Source organism: Tyto alba, unplaced genomic scaffold (assembly GCF_018691265.1).
Source record: "Tyto alba isolate M040663 unplaced genomic scaffold, T.alba_DEE_v4.0 Super-Scaffold_45, whole genome shotgun sequence".
NCBI classification, from domain to species: domain Eukaryota; kingdom Metazoa; phylum Chordata; class Aves; order Strigiformes; family Tytonidae; genus Tyto; species Tyto alba.
Genome location: NW_024881321.1, coordinates 576157 through 591670, shown reverse-complemented (window position 1 = coordinate 591670; position 15514 = coordinate 576157). Strand labels below are relative to the sequence as shown.

Here is a 15514-nt window from a genome sequence, read left to right as displayed (position 1 = left end):
TGCAGCTGTGGATGACCTTCCCATCCTGCAGCTCCACAGACTCTTTTAGAGATCAAATTAAATGTTTTGCAATTACCAGTGCCCTAGAATACTTAACAGCAAAAAGGAGGGAAATATAAATCCAACAGTGTTTTAAGAGTAAAATCTATGAAAATCAAAGGTGAAAGAAACCCAGTACTTGTGAGTTACACAGAAGACACCTAAACAAAAAGGAGAACCAAAACCTCATGCTTTAATAACATATCTTTAACTGGTAAGTCAGGTTTCCCCAGGGTCTTATGCAGATGTGTCTATTTTGCCTTTACACTGACAGTTTTTCAATGCTTAAAAATCAATCTATTTAATTTTCTCTAAGCGAACTCTACAATTGCAAATTTGGGGTCCCCATGAAGCTGAATGTTTCTCACGAAGGAACAAGCGTGATGGAGGATGATTCTGGCCAGCTAACCTGGCGAGGACAGCAGATGTATCCACGACAAACTGACAGTTTCTAAGTAATCTGGTGGCAGCTCACTGAAAATGAGGAAGACCAGGGAAGAAGCCTAAAAAGAGTGGGTTCAAGAGTGTATACACAGCTTGGAAACAAGAAAATGAAGGTACAGGAAGAAATGAAAGCTATTTGTAAGAGAAGAAAGAGATTGAGAAGCATCGTGACGGTTTGGCAAGGAGGTGGAATCAGTTTTATAGCACGAGGAACGGGGCACTGGGAGAGGGATACAGGGGAGAATGGGAAGTACCAAAAGGCTGGGGGCAGAGAGGAGGGACGTGTGAGGTGATGGGTCGGAACGGATGGAAGATGCCCCGTCCTCTCTTTGAATAACTTTATCTAAATCTCTCGTATCGGGGAGAGGACACATGAAACTATCTTCAAACCTCAACAGACCTGGCACTGTCTTCCAGCCCCACTCGATACGCTTTTCTGACACACAAAGTGTGGCAGACCTCACCACAGTGGAAGGAGAATGGAAGAATACGTTTTGAACACATTCACTGAATTTTCAGCAGGAAGATTAGGCGAGAATACATGAAGAGAAGAAGCTGTGGTGTAACTTCAGCTGGAGACAGAGGAAAAAGCACCAAAAGAAGCTGTCTACAAAACATAACAGAATCAACAGACAGGAGGATACTAATCAAAGAGTATTTTCAATTACGTATTAGGCTTGTGACAGATTTTCTGACGCTAACTACGTCATTCTCACAGCACAGATGGAGACTGACCCGGCCTGCTCTGCAGCAGCAGGCCCCACCGCTCCCACTGCGCCAGAACCGCTGCCTCTGCTGTGACCGGGCGAATCGCATCAGGGAATAACGCTGGCAGGAGAAAAACCACAAGGTTTTATTTTCTTTTGGGGGTGGATGTTATATGTATTCTCCAGTTCAGTTTCCCAGTGGCCTGCACTAAGGGACTGTGGGATATTAAGTTCTGTACAGGCACACACCCGGTGCTAAGGGGTGCGTCAGCACGGGGAGCTGCCAGCGGCCAGGGAGCAATGACTTCGTTCACTGCTGCTATGAAGCTACTCATGAAAACTACATAACTCTTCTGGGGTATAAAAAGAGGTAATTTCAACAGTCATTTACAACAAATAATAACAATAATAAAAAATACCCTCCCCTCTCAACCTCCCCCAAAACCCAGACGCTTATGACAGAGCTACTCAAACTGAAAATCAGGACACTTACAATTTGACTCAATGATAGTGTTTTCAACAGTGCATTCTTGTTTCATGCCATTGTGCTGAGGAGGCCTAATCCATCACCATCATTGGATTTGGTTGAAACAACAGACAGTGTAATTTATCGAATTAACTTTAGTGAGCTAACTTTATTTAATAGTTGCTACAAGTCTCTCCTCTTATGATAGAAATCTCTATTTAATATAAAACCACAGGGCTGAAAATACTTACACTGGATTATCCTTCCCTTTAAGGAAAAGAAGGAAGGTAGGAAAGAGTCTAGAGAAAGAAAATGCAAGACCTTCTTTGGTTTCAACTTCAAGAAGATCTCCCATAAACACAGGAACAAATGAGATGTCGATAAACTTCTCTGTTCTTTGAACCTGTGTATCTCCTGAGTGTACACACTTTTAAGTGCTCTTACAGAGGATCTCCATTTACTACTATCTCCCGTTCTTCAGACTTTTTGAATGTATACTTTCATCAAACTGGGAGCAGGGGGAAATCTGATTTTTAAGAGGTGCAATACAGCGAGCGTAACGGGTTTTTTCAGTTTGCTTTGCAGATTTGTCAGAATTAGGGTTGTAGACTTTCAAAGAACAAGGATCAGAGTCAGGAACTGTACAAACGGCACGCTCGTTAGTCCCCACTGCAGTTCTGCACCCCCTTCACATCTGGGGCTATAAAAACAAACGGCGGAAGATCTCACTTGTCAATCTCTCTCTGCCTCCAAGTCCTCACTCTGCAGTCCTCTCTCTGTTGCTTTTTTGCTACTACAGAGGACAAGGTTCAGTCAAAAATTGTGCTTTAAAGCCACTCCCATTCCTGGCTGTTTCTTTGGCTAACACCTGCTGTAACTGCTCACTGACCCATTCTGCACACTCCCAATAAATAACTTTTATAAAACAGTCGATGGATTAAAGTCTAGAACACCGGCAAGTTACAAGTTTCACAATGTAAACACAAGACAACAACCTCGAGGTGGCAGCAATGTTCCATCTAGCTTTCCCAAGAGTGATTTGGAAGTGGTGAGAAACATCTACTCTAAACCTAAAAGCATGCGTCTGAATTTGATAACGCGGTTTCTTTTGGGCTCTTTGCAAAGGATGTGGGATTTCAACAGGCTACCCAGTTTCAAAACCCAGGTTAGCTACTTCTGCTCATGCTGTCTATGAAAGTTGCCTTAGCTAGCAGTCAACGTGAGAAAGGGATCCTATATCCTAGATGTTGGATCAGGAACAAAACATCTAAGTGCTATGTACCCTTGACTAATACTGTATACTGCCAAGCAGAAGTGACGCCAATACGTTCGCGTAGGAATTTAATTATTATTTTTTTTCCTCAGATATAAGCTAACAGATATTTAACCACAATTTAATCATTCTTATTAAAGCAGGCAAATGGATTAAAATATCACACAAGTTTGCTATAGTTATTTCAGTGCAAGAAGTGCTATGCAAACCACAGTGCAGGTAACAACAAGAACTAGAGCAAGGCCACCTTACGTATCGCCCACAGCAGTCTGTACACGTGCAGACACTTTGGCATTTCAGGACTCACTGGCCTTTCTGTAAACATAATCATTTCTAAATTGTGTTCTAAACAAGTGTAGTACAGAAGAGGAAAGGCCACACTACTATTATTCTGAAGTCGGTGTTTGTCTTTTACAAAATTATCCCTGCATAAAGGAACACCACTAACAGGTTACAGGAACACTGCACCAATGCAAAGGGGGAAGTGCCAAGCACTGGGAGACTTTGGAGCTTGAGCAGGGGGACGGGTCTCCAACAAAGAGCAATTTCCCCACTTTCAATCGTTACCAGGGAGACAGAATTCTTTTGCAAGAGAACTCAAAAGCATGGGAAAACTATGCACTTCGTACATTTCTCCCTTGAACCAAAGACAAATGTGCACTGTTTGTTGGGATTATCACCTAGACAGCTCAAAAAACGAGGTGGAGGAGAAATATGCTTTTCCAAAGTTTAATTTTATCTTGCCACCGAACAGCACAAAAATCTGCTAACTTCCTTTACCTAGGACGAGTCATAGCAGTACATTCTGAAATTACTTTCAGTCGGTGGTTCTGAGGATGCAAGAGACTTTTAAAGCCTCAGAAACATGGAGTATTTCTGACTCACAAAGAAATAACCATCTTTAACAGACATGCAGCTGGAAAAATTATCTTTCTGTGATGGTTTTTGTGAAAGGCAAATATACAAGACTATGTAACAAAACATCTACACACAAGTAACCATTCTTAAGTAAAAGTACCAGGTGCAAAAATGCATTTGTAATTGCTGAGAACAAATGTTTTTATTCTACATTTTGTCTGTCAAACACATATTTATTAAAGGAGAACTTAAATACTGTGAGAAGGTATTCAGTGACCAATTCTATCACTGAATATAATTATGAAATTTTCTCCTTAATTAAAAAATAGGAAGGCACTGAAAATCATAGCGAATTGTCTGACGTTCCCAGGATACAGGAAAATAGCAGTAATATTCCAGAAGGCTTTAGTGAGACCTCATCTGGAAAGCAGATCACAATCTTGATCATCTGTGTTCAAGAACAACGGACTCCCATTACAGCAGAGCTAGCAAGATGATCATGGGAATGGAGAACCTAATCTCTGACAGGAGATGAAGGAATCTGTTAATACAAAGGACAAGATGAGCAAACAACCAATTTATATCCAAGAATTAGGCTAGAAATTAGGGAAAGGCTTTTACTGGAAAGAACAAGCTTTTGATAATAAGTGTTCCGAGAACAGCAACATGTACAAAATGCAAAAATAATTCACTAGTTATATATTGAACAGCTGATAAGTTTATGAAAGTCATCGTGCAAATGATAGCTGGCAGCAGGAGAGTGGACTTGAAATCAGAAGATTTCTCCCATCTGTAATCCCTGCCTAAAGACAGCTAGCCTGAAATGCTGCAGCCCTGTCATATAATACATTCTGCTCTAAAAATAAATAGGTAAAAATCAAAAAGGCTAAATCAAAAGTTAAGCAATAGAGGATGCTGACTGCACTGAAATGACTCAAATCTTGCCATACCGATTACTAAACACTAGAATAAAAAAAGCTTATATGCTGTAAATAAATTAATAGAATTCAGTAATTTTCTACTTACATATTGATCAGACTTCCCATAAACATCAATGGTTTGTATCTACAGAATAGTCTGGACAAGCAATTTTCACACAGAAAACTTCCCAGCAATGATGTGATGTATATACTTACTAGGTAAAATCAGTGTTTAGCAATGCTTAAAATACAAGATACAGTTTCTAAATTGTGAAGGAATGTACTTCCAGTGAATAGATTCTTTTCCATCCTGCATAGGTGAGCAAGTTGATACTGTCGTACCAAACAGACTGTTAATCTTCAGCATATCTTTTATACAATCTGATATAAAGACATTTGAAAGGGCCCTGCTTAGTCTAGCTTCAAATTTGCCATCAAATTCAAAAATGTTGCCAAAGGCATGAAAGTAACACACTGTTCTCTACACCCACCTGGAATCGGATCAGAGCAAATAAGCTTAACCAGCAGCAAAGAGAGAACTAAATCAGATAGTAGGAAAACAATAAAGAACCAAAATCAATTTCCAGGGCAGACCATGGGCTCTCTGTTCCTGGGCTTTTCTTCTAAGAGTAGATTAGACAAACATCCGTCAGGAATGGTATCATGTAACTCATTCTGCACTTCTGATGAATGTTTCTCAATCTGTAAAACCATGCCTCACTTCATACTGATGAAGAGTACTTCATGCAGAGTACATGGCTGCCAGGTAGAAAAGCTGGCAGGAAATAAGGCTTTGCATTTTCTCTGCTGGTCATGGCTAGAATGTGGAAAAAAAAAAAAGGTTTTTTTTCTTCAGATCCATTTTAGCTGTTCTGATGCCTGTGTTATGCCCTGTTACCTATGCTTTACTTTGGTACAAATCAGGAAAGAAAATCAGCCTTAGAATTTCAAGCCCTCACCATCCCCCACATCAAATTATAATTCAGTTTGGGCAATCATTGCTTTTTCTCATGAAGCATATTCACAGGAATAAATGTAATTACAAGTTTCAAAAGGTCAAGACATGAAATACATCTCATCAGTGCAAACCACCAGATAACCACTTCTCTCAGCACACACTGATGAAAGCAAACCTCTCTAACCTGCTACAAATACTTCTGAACTTCCTGCATCATTTCCAAATTGACTATGACTACAAAGATAGTTCTTAAAAAAGGAAAAAAACACCAGCAAGAGACAAGCACAAGAGATCTGTTGTGTAGCACTACTCAAGCAGCAGATGTTCACTAAGCAACATTTTTCTGAAGACTTCTGACCTTGTATTGAGCAAAGAGGTGACAGTCAAATCATTCATAAACTCCCAGAGCTGTGTTCGTTGAATTTAAATAAAGAGCAAGTCTGAACATAATTCAATTAAAATAAATTCAAGTACACACTGCTGCATTCTAAAATATGCATGGGAATCATACTCAACTGCATTTTTAGAAAGTGAAACAATCCTAGTGCTACAGAAACTGATTTCCCAGAATCAGCATAACTAATAAGGGCTCTGACATCAAAACACATATTTTGCTCTACTTAAGAACACAATTAATAAAAGCTAGCAAAACAAGAGAGTGTGTAAAAGTGTTCAAATGCATAATCTCAACAAAATCTCTGAAAATTCAGCCTGACTCAAGAAGTATCTGCCCAAGCCATTTCCATTCCCATTCTTTCATACAGTTTTCATTACTTCCAGAAAACTACTTCCAACTCTCACCAATATTCTATTTCTGCAGGCTTATTTTCTGTGAGCTCCCCGAGCATACAGACACACGCACATAATCACTCTTATTTCATTTTACAGGAATTAACTCTAACTATTACCTTCTGGTCTCTTTCTTCAACTGTTAAGATTCGTGACTGTCATTTGTGGCTAACCTCAAAAACAATCTTGCACAATACCATACCACGAAGTGGCTGGTACAACTACTGTGAAGCCAGGCTTCTGGCATTCTGCCTACAGTATTTTGGAACAGAACCGTTATTTCTCTGGTTTGGGCACTACTGAACTCCAGGGCACTTGTTCCCAACGCCAAGTGAGGTAGTTTAGTATTGCAAGCAGGTGTTTAGCTTCACACAAAGGAAAAAAGAACTAAACTCAGGTATAACAAGAGAACCGACAAGTCATGGGAAGCTTTTATCAGCATTTCGCTTCAAGGAGCAAGATCCTTTTTCTGCCAGCCTATGAGCAACAGCAATAAAGAAACCCACATCGTTTAAAAGGCAGCAGATGTTGTTTGAAAACAAACTAATCTCATTAATATACATAAAAAGCCTAATGAAACCCGAAAGCAGTACTAGTGTGCTCAAGTAAACATATAGAAATCTAGTGACGATACTGAAGTGGATTTTTAACAATTCATAGATATTATCCAAATTAACTACATCAGTTTTGATTTATTATCAAAGTTTATTATACAACACATTAACACAAACATTCTATTCATGACTCTACCTTATTGAACAGCAATGAATTAACCTTGTTATAGAGAGATGGGTTGAATGGCTTGGACTACTTAATAAAATCATCTAGTGTGAAATAAAGTTGTGATAAGTCTCAATTTTAAGGAGAGAAGGAGGGGGAAAAAAAAAAAACAAAACAAAACAAAACCAAAAAAAACAACAAACCAACCCCAGTTCCTCTATTGAAATTATGGAATCTGCTTACCAATGTGAAGGAAAACTGTTCTGCTTCTACTGTACAGTAATTTTAACTAGTCTTTACAGAGAAAATAAATTCAGAACAAGAAACCTAACTGACCGAAGAAATGCACCAACTCTAACAAAATTTACAAATAAAAAATGCAATTGTATTAATGAAAGATTACTTTTTCCATTTGTTATCCAAGTAACATACTCAATTTAGCATTTACGCTAAATCAGGTCTAAAGCTCACAAACTAAGTTACAAGAAAAACGATGCTGCAAAGCAACAACCTGAGAACGCAGAAGTTTTAAGTTAAATCTGATACAAACATCTTATTTTCTACCCCAACTATTTAACCAAGCGTCTTAGATCACACATTTTACCAACATAGGAAGTCCCAAATAGCTCATCAGGATTACCTACAGAATAATGCAGGCGGACCACTACACCTTCAAGCAACAAATGTGAGACTAGGACGACCAACAAAGAATTCAGGGAAGAAGCTTAGGAAACCAAAATCATCTCGAACTACATCTAATTGTATAGGTGATAATACAATGCAAAAACTACTTTGTATAAGAAACCTAGTAACTGCACAGAACCACCAAGACAGCCATTCCTTCACAAGTTCTACAGAAAAGAAAGAATATGAACAAGCGTTCCTACTGACAACGTTCATCCTCATACTCGAGTTCCCACGGTCACTCTGCATCTTCAGGAAACTGTTCTTTACTGCTATCACGTACTTCTTGATTAAATAAAAAACAAAACAAAACACCAAAACACTACACAGCTTCAAATGCCACCTAGAGAAAAACCCTCAGAAAGCCAGAGAGGCCGTGCCCTCCCAGTTTCATCATTTATTCCTTTGCTGGTTAAGAAAAGTCACCTGTTAAGTTGAATGAATAATCAATTCAAGACCTGTATTTTGTCTGACTGTAGGCAAGATTTCAGCTTTTCAAGAAACCCCTAACATTCGGCAGCAGATGCCTCTTGATGTGCCTGATGCAAACCAAAGCGATACATCAGAACAAACAGTTCTTTAATGAGGTAAAGAAAACATAACTAGAACATCCCAAACAGAACAGAACAGCCTTCCCATTGTAGCTTTTGCTTAAATTTCTCATACGTTTACCTAGGAAAAAAATTGACTTTGTTAATAAATGACACTATGAGTCTTCCATTACTATCATATATTGTAAGATCACAAGTCCTACTTGGCTTCTGCTAGCAGGTACTTCATGGCATACTCAAAAAACTGCCTTTCAAAAGAGAACTTTTTCCTCCATGTGCACTCTGAGGTCACACAGACCCCTCAGAAGGACAGGCTACTTCCTAAATCTTTTTTAGTCCTCACACTAGGGGGATGTTCTGTCTCTTAAAGGAATTAGCAGAAAGTCTTTTAAGTAAACTATTGTTTGAGTAAGGATTGTATTGTAGAAGTACTGATGGACAGTCTGCATAATCTCCTTTAATGTAATTTAAGGCCAATTAGACATACACCACTTGGGCCTGGTCTTGATATCTTCCATTCTGCTTCAGAACAAGGAATCAAAGCATCTTTCATTTTCTTGAGACTACAAAAAATATGACCACTTCTCCGTCCTACTACTTCACATATTTGTATTTAAAATAACAAATTTTCTAAGGCTTGACTTCTGCTCGCTTACTTAAACTGTGACTTTGACAAATTCTTAATTTTGTATCAACCAGTACTGTATTTTATGCAGTTATTCTACATTCAACTTTTAAAACACATATAGATTACACTCTAACTTCACAGTCAGACTCACAAGACATAATCCACATCCTACTGAAGTCCACAACATGAACCTACCGATTTTGAAAGCACATCCAGAGCTATCCCAAGCCATAACTTCTACTAGAAACTTATCACTGGAAATAATTATTTCTAATCTCCAGTGAACTGTATATAATTTTCAGAAGGAAGCTCATAAAGCAAGGAGATTCATTCTTCTCCACCGACAAAACCTGAAGTTGTAAAACCAGATACCCTAGCCATAAACCCGAGAAAGATTACCTGAATCTGTCATAGGCTATTATCCCCTTCTCATGAATAAAAATACTGAAAAGAGCAAATTACAAATCTTTTCTTCTACAACAGGTTGGAAAACCAAGGGGAAAAGTGTTCTGTATTGGGCTCATTAAACAGCCCTTCTGTATTTCACAGTTAGCTTTAAATATGGCTGAGGAGGTTATAAACCAACTTTCCGTTCCTCCATACAGTCTCTGAACAAGAGAGTGATTCCCACTGGATGTGACACATTAACAAGAAGCCTGTGAAACCAGAGACACTGAATAGGTCCATATCTGTTACAAAACAATATAACTTACATTATCAACTGACAGCACATCCACATTCAGCACGCTGTACCACTATAACTGATTCTCTTCCCTAAAAGGCCAATTTCTACTGCAACAAGAATTAACACGTTCTTACCTTTCTGTACCTGCTAGTAATAAATGAAGAGTTCAGTGTTTTATTCCAATTGAGCTACAAACACAGTGTTAGAAACAAAATACAAATACAAAAAGCTCTGAAGTCATCACTGAAAAATAAGAGCGGGAGGATCAGATCTAGAAGAACATTCAATCAGTACTGTCTTGTCTTCAAGAAATAAGTAAGGTGGTATACATACTTTTCTGCCTGGAGTTTTGTGGTTTTTACTATCAAGTCCTGGGTTTGCTCCTTTGCTGCCTAGAATACAATTAGAATCATTAAGCATGTGAAAAACACAAGCATATCAAATGTATTATACAACCTTTAAAATATGTAAAACATTTGAAGCTTTCTGACTATAAGCAGTTTAAAGAGTGCACTCTTTGAAACAAAAGGCAACCTTGAAATAAGTGTTAACTCTCCCTATTTTCAGGCATGAAAAAAATAATATCCTTATACATACATATTTTCATGTTTATATACATTTATATTCACAGTTTATTTTAAATTTCTATTTAATATAAAAACATTAATATAATTAGAAACAGTTCTGATCTTGTTTGTCCATCAACTGTCAATGGTTTGCTGTTACAAAATGAAAAACAGAACAAGTTCCTGTGGGTGCTAACCTGCCCAGTACCAGTGTCCACCCAGACATTTCAGACATGAATACAGCTCTGCTGGTCTAAGCAAGTTTAGCTCTACAGTCTAAGCAGCTTACAGGGCTGTAAGGAAGAAGAAAAATTATGAGAAAAAATGTCTTCACTGAAAGGACTGTCAGGCATTGGAGCAGGTTGCCCAGGAAAGTGGTTTAGTCCCCATTCCCGGAGGTATTTAAAAGACGGGTAGAGGCAGCACTTAGGGAGAGGGTTTGCTGGTGGACTTGGCAGCGCTGGGTTAGTGGTTGGACTCGATGATCTTAAAGGTCTTTTCCAACCTGAATGATTCTATGACTCTAAGAGAAATGCACTTCAGAAGTTCATCACAGGCCTAAATGTTCGGTCATGACGATGCAAGGGAATCCATGCAGAAACAATTCTGCCCCAGACAGCAGCTGCATGACTAAAGGGATTGCTGCCACTGAAGCTAAAGAGTTCTGAAGCTTCTCACTCAGCAAGAACATAAAAGATAGCTGGAACTGTTGGTTACCCACTGGGTATCACCAGTGATCATTTAGGCAGAAAAATAAGAAGATTTAACCAAAAAAAAAAAAAAAATCCTGAAATCAAAATGCAGTCAGTATGGAATAATATTGCAAGTGAAGAGGTGGAAACAGCTGTAAAGGCATTCTGCGTGAGTAACTTCAGGACTGTAATAAGTCTAAGTTACGGCATTTGCCAAGATGAAGGTGCCGGTCCTGAAACCCAGGAGGGGTCTGGCGCAAGTATAAACGCAGGCTGATCGATTTCAGCCTTCCCATCTGCCACACCGCAGCCGTTCCGACGGAACAACGGGCGCGGAACAGGGACGCTCTGAAAGGTGAAAGCAGGACGGCCACTACCCGAGTACAACTTCGGTCATGGGAGGGAGCCTGAGCTGTTCCACACAGACAGACAGGGGGCACTGCTGAGGTGCCAGTCGCTGATTTTCTAAAGGAAACTCTGATGGACTAGCGTGCAAATTTAATAAAAACTCAACAGAATTTACCGAACATTTAGTAGTTTCGAAATAATTTCAGATATCTCTAAGTTTTTTATACCTTATATAAAAATAGTTTTTAAATTTAATGTATTTGTATTTTAAACGTTTTTTTAGTAATATCATTTTTCAATGCTTCAGCCTAACAAAAAAATACCATTACAGCAAAGGACTAGACCTGAACTACTCTATGGAAATGCACTAATTCTAGACTTTTCCCTCCCTCCCCCTTCCTTCAGAGTTGCAGATTTTAATAAACCATAAAAACAGAAGAAGAAAAAATTTGCTTCCTCTCCAGTACTTTCTCGACAGAAGTACTAATTGCCAAGAAGAATGCTAACAGTAGGACAGCAAAAGGGAAGGAAAAGCAGCTTTTCTGGATCTAGCTAGATACATCAGGAAGTCAGTTTTTATTTCCAGGCATTTGAATGCATGCCAGATACCCTTACTATTGTAGGTATGTAATGCAAGAGCTCACATCTAACCAAAACAAGATAACTGGCAGAAAAAGTCAGACATGCCAGAAAAATCAGAAAGTTGATATTTGATGTTTCTTGCAGATCCAAAATGTAAATACTTTTCTCTTCCTCTCCACCTCAGTATACGAATTAAAACTTTCACTATGCTTCAACTCACTCCAGCACTTGCCTCCTTCTCTCCCTCACCAGTCATTCCTTTTATCAAGTCACTGTCCTGAAATCAGATCTGACAGTATCCGGTTATTTGGATTGGATGGTATTATAAAATTAAAAATAAAAAAGGTAATAAGCTTTTTGGCTTATCAATATACAGTTCCTTTCAGATCTTGTATTTGCTCTGCTCTCTTAGGACACTTTTCTGCCCTATATGCTATACATAGTCCTTTTTCTATTTGCTCTACTCTTAGTTCATCTTTGTTGTCTTATTCAGCTTCAGCACATGCTCGCCAGCCTTCACATTCTGTCACAGATAAAGTATTTGACAACTGAGTGCTAATTCACGGGCACTTACTTTGCATTCATACAAAGAAAACATTGGTTGAATTGAGGCAAGAGTTCTGCAGGGCTCTAGAGGAAACCTAACGCGGGGCACAGAACAAAACTACCTACTGACTTTAATAGAAAAAGAAATCACTGCAGGGTGGCTCTGCTCTGGGAAAAAAAAGAAAAGAAGGATCACAGATGAGTTACACTTCATGATCTAAAGACTTCTGTCTTTTAGAGCAAAAATCTGCATGGACACTCAACTCATTTCCACATCTAAGAGTCTAATCAAACAATTTCTGAACTGCACTAGGGAATACATCCACATTAACAGTATTCAAAGAGATGCGAGATCTCCGAGGTGCATTACCCAACTGCCTTACAAAATTCAAAATTAAGTACTGCAGCAGGCTACACTGTTCTCTTAATGCTTTTTGGAACAAGTTCATCAAACTACAAGCATTCTTACAGGAATTACATACAATGACTACGAAACCTACTAATCTAAGTAGGGGAACATCTCAAGTACCCACGTACACATTAGGAGGGGAAAAAGCAACAGTTTCCACAGGATTTTTGGTGCAGGATTCTCACTTGTGCGCTATGTTCAGAACAGATTTGGTTTGGCAAAACGTCTGCACCTCAGCATCCATAAACTTTTTAAACCCATCACTATATTCAGTATTGGACTTGTACACTAAAACCAAGTTAGATTTAGTAACGCATTATAAAACACAGACAACCTTCTTCCCCCTACAATATTATGGATTCAGGCTTAATATGAAACAGAATTGGTTTTGTTGTATATCAGCATTTGAAGATAATGTTATGAAACAAAACCAACAGAATGAAGATGGCACAACACACTGGATTGTCTTCCTCTCTGGATTACAAGATACTTTCTTATGTGTTCATATAAAATACCTCGAGTATAGTCATAACAGGTAGAGTCAGTGTGAAAGGCACATAAATTTTAAATGGAAATACACAAATGTAATTAACTCTTTAATCTCACACACCTCCAATCTAATAAAATGTTTTCTCTCCACTCACATACAAATGGATATCACATAGCTATTCTCAAAATAAGCAGATTACAGAATTCTGAATTGCAATTTGAAATAAATTAAAATTAATTCCTCAATACATTTTCTAAATAAGCAAAAAGAAACATATTGATATCCTAAAGTAACATAAGACACCTAACTATGGAAACATTTCAGTGTTGCTGTTAATCCTCCACAATAATTATGTATCCTTCTAAAAGACAGTGGTCACATCTCAAAAGAAAAAATATATAAAGCACATCTACTTATATATTACCTTCAAACGACTGGACATATCTTCACAGCAGCTGCTCATCGCTTGCACATCTTCGTTTATACTCTCCAGCTCCTAAGTCAGTTCAAATAACAGTAACTGTGTTTTAAATCAGAAATGCCATGCTGTGCCCAGCTTCATCCCACCAAAATGAGATGCCCAAGTTACAAGGAACATAGCTGCTCTAAGCTCCCTGTTAATCCATGGAGAGAATGCACCTCCAAAGATCCACGTTCGCTTGGGACTTTTATCTGTTTGAAACATCACCTCTCTTGTGCAGCATTTTCATCAAATGAAGCAAACGATGAAACAACTTTACTGTAAAAGTATATTTGACCTGGAAAGTCAAAATCTCTCTTAATCCTTTTTTTGGTTTGGTTTTTTTTTGGGGGGGTGTTGTTGTTTTTTTTTTTTTAAATCTTTAAATTACATAGTAGTACTCCTGCAAGATATCTAGTCACACTGTAAAAATGTTACCTCTTTAACTTGCTTGAATATGTGGACAAATTCTTCATTTATGGCTAAACTTCGTCGTTCAATGTCTCCACGCAAGTTTCTTCGGGTGCGCAAGCTGTTTTCAACAAAGAAGGTCGAGAGAGCCTTGAGTGCTTCCAGCATTTCCTAGAAGATAAAAAAGACCTTAACTTTCCACGCGGTTACAGAGAAGCATCTTACATAGTCTGTAATCATCCTAAATTTGTGGGTTTAGGAAAATTAAAAAAAAAAAAAAATCAAACCCTAAAAAAAAACCCTACTACGTGACTTTAGAGAAAAAAACTACCTAAACACACTCCAGATAACTAAAATAATTGCTAAGTCTCTTTTCTTCTCACAACACACAACTTTGCTTACTGTTTTAGAATAGCTCTCGTCAGTAAGATTACATTCGGTCAAAGCATGACCTACCTATAGCGAGAAAACATTTAAAATCAGAAAAGGCCCGAGACCTGCCCTCCGAGCCAAGCCATACAAACCTGCCCGCCACTGGAAGGGACCGCACAGGTGCGCGGCATGCCAGCAGAGAAGCAAAAATGAATTTTCGTTTTAATTAACGCCGCAAGCGTCACCTCGCGCCTCCGCAGCGGAACTCGGGCTACGACACGGCCCCTGACGGCCCACCCGGCCGACCGCCCCGCCTCAGGGCGGGCCCCGGCGCCCGCCCCGTCCCCTCACCCCCACCTTGTCGTTGTCCAGGCGAGTCTCCAGGATCTTGTTGAGCTTGCGGGACAGCGGGTTGCTGCCGGGGGCAGCCGGGAGCCCCGGGGCGGCGGGCAGCGGCGGCGGCGGCGCGGCGGTGTCGGCCATGGCTGCGGCGGCGGGCCGGCTCCGGCGGCGGGCCGGCTCCGGCGGAAACGCGCTCCCGAGGCTTTGGTTCCGGGCCGGGCCTGTGGTTCCGGGCCCCGGGGGCGCGAAGGAAGGGCTCGGGGCTGAGGGTAGGGAAGGGGGGTCGCCTCCTGCGGTCGGGCGGCTGCATTCGTTTCACGAAATAAAGGTGTATGAGCATAACTAAAAAGGAAAAGTAGGTGGACTGCCGTGTGAGAAACAAGCCCGCGTATATCAAAAAAAAAAAAAAAATGTTTTATTTGGGGGCGAAGTCAGTGGAGTGAAGAATACAGCGCGGGGCACAGTGGCGCGCCCTGCCCCAAAAGGGGCTTCTTTTTATGGAGCAACCAGGAGGTTTGGTTGGTTGAGTGAAAATGGCGGGGTTTCTCCTCTTTACACCTGCGCAGCTCCTTTT

At 39.6% G+C, this 15514-nt stretch overlaps 1 protein-coding gene across 2 annotated transcripts in view; it reads right to left on the bottom strand.

Moving 5' to 3' along the window:
- The window catches only part of COG6 (component of oligomeric golgi complex 6), a 57479-nt gene extending 42382 nt beyond the window's left edge, over positions 1-15097 (bottom strand). Inside the window, exons 1-4 of one of the 2 annotated variants that reach the window (XM_042805951.1) lie at positions 14956-15097; positions 14254-14397; positions 13780-13851; positions 10056-10114 (exon numbers count right to left, since the gene is read on the bottom strand). In XM_042805951.1, coding sequence (XP_042661885.1) covers positions 10056-10114; positions 13780-13851; positions 14254-14397; positions 14956-15081 — 401 coding nt within the window. In that variant the 5' untranslated portion in view covers positions 15082-15097. Of the gene's footprint in view, positions 1-10055; positions 10115-13779; positions 13852-14253; positions 14398-14750; positions 14853-14955 lie in introns of those variants that run through there. The other variant, XM_042805952.1, reaches the window with a different exon arrangement.
- Between the last annotated feature and the right edge of the window lie 417 nt (positions 15098-15514).